This window comes from Scomber japonicus, chromosome 2 (assembly GCF_027409825.1).
Source record: "Scomber japonicus isolate fScoJap1 chromosome 2, fScoJap1.pri, whole genome shotgun sequence".
Classification (NCBI taxonomy): Eukaryota; Metazoa; Chordata; class Actinopteri; order Scombriformes; family Scombridae; genus Scomber; species Scomber japonicus.
This window is the reverse complement of record NC_070579.1, coordinates 15,860,983-15,865,087: the sequence shown is the minus strand read 5'-3', so window position 1 is coordinate 15,865,087 and position 4,105 is coordinate 15,860,983. Positions and strand designations below refer to the sequence as shown.

Below are 4,105 nucleotides of genomic sequence, written 5' to 3'. Positions count from 1 at the left end.
GCGCGTAAACGCTGGAACATCTGTAGCCTCGGTAAAAATGCTTACAGACTTTTATTGGAGCGGTGCACAGGATGTGGCCACGTACCAGGGCGGCGATATGTTGCCTATAATTAGGATAAGACTTAATAATTTCCAGTGAAACGATGGGATTTAAAGTAGAATCCCTAACATTACATATTAATACATTTAAGGAGATTGGGGGATAATTCCACCTTGTCAAACACACTGATCACTGCTTCACACCTGCTACAAGATGTGTCACATTTCCGCGTGTGTGTGTGTGTGTGTGTGTGTGTGTGTAGAAAGAGAGAGAGAGGGGGGGATGTTAAGGAAAAATAGAGCCATGCAGGAAAAGGCATTGTTTTCTATAAGAATAGTTTTACACCTCGGACTGCTTATCTCCACCATAACAATTATCTCATCCTACAGCCGTGACCATATTAAACAAATGAGATACTTGTTAATTACAATGTGATTAAACCTTTTAATGATGTTACCGATGATGTGGCTTAATTAGAAGAGATATAAGATAATAGCCTGCTATGACAAGCATATAGATTTGCAATTAAATACTCCTAATTATCTTGAGAATCCACTTTTTGAAGAGAAAAAAAAAATCATGAAGCAACTGATGGCATTTTTGCGCGCAAAACACAATTCATAAGACAATAGAAAATAATACAATATAAGTTATGATTTACTCACAAAATTTTATAATTTTTTGTCCGGCATTTTCCAAAAGTTTCCTCCCCCCAATATTAAGAAAATATTTGTAGCAAAAATGTAGCGAAAATAGCAAGTGATAATATGTGGAAAAAAAGTAAGATCCTAAATTTGGATATAAATATAATCTGATCAGCTGGAAGTCCTTTTAGATAACATGTGTTACTTATTTACCATTTTCACTTGAGTTGTAATAAAAATCCAACTTTACGATAATTACTTTGATTTCTTTTGTCAAAGCGGGTGGAGTGGAGCTGTCCATGGTTTTAATATTTCTACTCCTTCTGGGACGCGCTTTGTCTGTCTGGCATGATGACTTCAAATCTGTTTACAAAACTCAGCAATCAAATTATTTTTCAGGTGCGATTAATCGGAATTCAAAAAAGCCTGTGAACTTCGGAAGACCTAATAGAGGTAACGAGGTGGTGTTAGTGGTGAGGAGTAGAGTCATTTGAAATAAATGCCTTGTCGCAGACTGCCCATGCGCAGATTCCCCAGCGGCGGCGGCGGTGGTGGTGGTGGTGGTGGTGGTTAATGAAGAATAATAAATCATGAAAGGGTTTTTCAGGTACAGCTGGAAAGAGTGTGTGTATGTGAAAGAGAGAGAGACAGAGAGCTGTAGAGAGAGAGAGAGAGAGGGTGTGTGTGTGTGTGTGTGTGTAAGAGAGAGAGAGAGAGAGAGAGAGAGAGAGAGAGCGAGAGAGAGAGAGGGAGAGAGAGGGAGGGAGAGAGAGAGAGAGAGAGGCGGAGAGAGACTCAGTCTGCCCTTCGCCTCAGAGCAGAGGCAGTTCGGGTCCCCGCAGCATTCAACGTAGTCGAAGAGGTACAGTACAGAGACTGTCACCACCATCACTTCTCACGTACGGTCATTTTCAAGACGGAAACTTTTGACAAAAAAACCCAAAGCAGGTCAACGAAAGCGACAACACTTTTAAACTCGAAGTATTTTGGAAATCCTAAGAGACGGGAAGAAACTTTTTTTAAAATATTTTTTCTGGCGTCGTCTGTGAGGAGTTCTGGCAAAAAAAAAAAAAAAAAAATCCAAGGCAAAAAATTATATTTAAATAACACAAGTTGGGCAGAGTTGAAGGAGAAAAAAAAGATTTTTTTTTTTTGAACAATCGCGCCACAGGTCCACAAAGGAAAAAGGTATCGGCTGAGCTCAGTTGCATGGCGTGTTGGTGCCTGCGATATCTCATTTGCAAAAGAGACGAGACACCTCCATACCTCCGCTAGTAATAATAAATAGATGTGATAACTTCAGTGTTGGACGACCGTCTTCAGCCTACACTTTATTCGACACTGACTTGAGGTTCCAGCGAAGCAATTGGGCTTCAACTCCCGACCGAGGAGGCGGAGTCTTAACTTATTAAAAGGAACTTGCTGAGGCTTGGACGCCCGCAAATATGATGATGATGTCTCTGAACAGCAAGCAGCATTTTGCTATGGCCCACACCAGCTTGCCCGAACCCAAGTATTCGTTGCATTCCTCCTCATCCTCTACTTTGACTTCCAATGCACCTTCATCCTGCTCGTCCTCCCGACACAGCAGCACCATCATCAGCAGCAGCAGCGGCGGCAGCTCGGAGGCGATGCGCCGAGCCTGTCTCCCAACCCCACCGGTACGTATTCTGCATAATCACTGCTTAAAGGCACATTTTGACAGCCCACTTTTTTGCTTGATGTTTTTTTCATGTCTGCACAGCAAATCACCCAACACCTCCATATTTTTTTCCTCTGCTCAACTTATGTATTCAGTCGGCTTTGCCTTTCGTATTAATTTTTATGACCTGGGATGTTGCATGTGTCTTGTTTTGTGTGCTCCTTTTTTATGATTTCTTTTTTTTCACATTCTGGAAATGTTTTAAACCGAGGAGTGGAGGGAGAATTCCCTACTGACAGTTATGTGTGCATTCTATTTGCAATTGCAGAGCAATATATTCGGAGGCTTGGATGAGAGTTTGTTGGCCCGGGCTGAAGCTCTAGCGGCGGTGGATATAGTCTCGCAGACCAAGAGCCACCACCACCCTCCACATCACAGTCCCTTCAAGCCGGACGCAACCTACCACACCATGAACACTCTCCCCTGCACCTCGTCTTCCTCCTCCTCCTCCTCGGTGCCTATTTCTCATCCGTCCGCCTTGTCTGGCCACCACCATCACCACCACCATCACCACCACCACCAGCCCCACCAGGCATTGGAGGGGGACCTGCTGGACCACATCACGCCGGGACTGGCACTAGGAGCCATGGCAGGGCCGGATGGCTCGGTGGTTTCCACGGCTGCGCACCCTGCCCACATGGCGGGCATGAACCACATGCACCAGGCAGCCATCAACATGGCTCATGCCCACGGGCTACCACCGCACATGGGCATGAACGACGTGGACGCCGATCCAAGGGACTTGGAAGCCTTCGCGGAGAGGTTTAAGCAGAGACGGATCAAACTCGGGGTTACCCAGGCGGATGTAGGGTCAGCTTTAGCCAGCCTGAAGATTCCTGGGGTGGGCTCCCTCAGCCAAAGCACCATCTGCCGATTCGAGTCCCTCACGCTCTCTCACAACAACATGATTGCTTTGAAGCCCATTCTGCAAGCGTGGCTAGAAGAAGCCGAGAAATCACACAGGGAGAAACTTAATAAACCCGAGTTGTTCAACGGCGCAGAGAAAAAGAGGAAGCGCACGTCGATAGCCGCACCGGAGAAGAGATCACTGGAGGCCTATTTTGCCATTCAGCCGCGTCCCTCCTCGGAGAAAATCGCAGCAATCGCAGAAAAGCTGGACCTCAAAAAGAACGTGGTGCGGGTCTGGTTTTGCAATCAGCGACAGAAACAGAAACGAATGAAATACTCTGCATGCGTCTAAAAAAAAAAAAAAAAAACACACCATCCACGAAAAAGACTTGGAACTGCCTAAGAGACGATTTGTATCATATTTCCTATTTCACAGCTTTTTTTCAATCATCGATGACTTTGTGCTTTGAACTTCGAAAAATTCCTAATATTGAAAGATGACTGAAAAAGTCGAAAAATCCCCCCTCTCCTCCTCCACCCTCCACCCCCCCCTCGACACTTGTCAAGTCTTTTACTCGCTGAGAGGGAGATGTGGAGTCAAGTAAAGAAAAGCATCGTTTGACAGAGCAAGTAAGACCACTGTTTCCACACTTACTATGCTTCACCTTTTTAATGTCAACGCAGTCTGACTTACAGGACTCTATGCTTTCATTTTTACTTATGATTCATTTCACATGAGGACTATATAGTTGTTGCGTTAGACCTCGAGCAGAAATAACCCCCCGTTGAAAAATAGCTTTGTTATTTTACAAACAAACGGGGCTAGTTGAACTCAAAGCACTTGGTTTGGTGACTTATTGGTGTATTTGG

At 44.7% G+C, this 4,105-nt stretch overlaps 1 protein-coding gene across 3 annotated transcripts; it reads left to right on the top strand.

Moving 5' to 3' along the window:
* Positions 1-2,129: 2,129 nt before the first annotated feature.
* On the top strand, positions 2,130-3,587 carry pou4f2 (POU class 4 homeobox 2). 3 transcript variants are annotated; one of them, XM_053331388.1, is made up of 3 exons: positions 2,130-2,203; positions 2,291-2,349; positions 2,626-3,587. In XM_053331388.1, the coding sequence occupies exons 1-3, from the start codon at positions 2,130-2,132 to the stop codon at positions 3,585-3,587; spliced, it is 1,095 nt and encodes a 364-aa protein (XP_053187363.1). The 3 variants fall into 3 exon arrangements, with proteins under 3 accessions (XP_053187363.1, XP_053187372.1, XP_053187353.1); XM_053331397.1 differs by having other exon boundaries at positions 2,130-2,212; positions 2,303-2,349; XM_053331378.1 differs by having other exon boundaries at positions 2,130-2,345; positions 2,655-3,587.
* Positions 3,588-4,105: the final 518 nt, after the last annotated feature.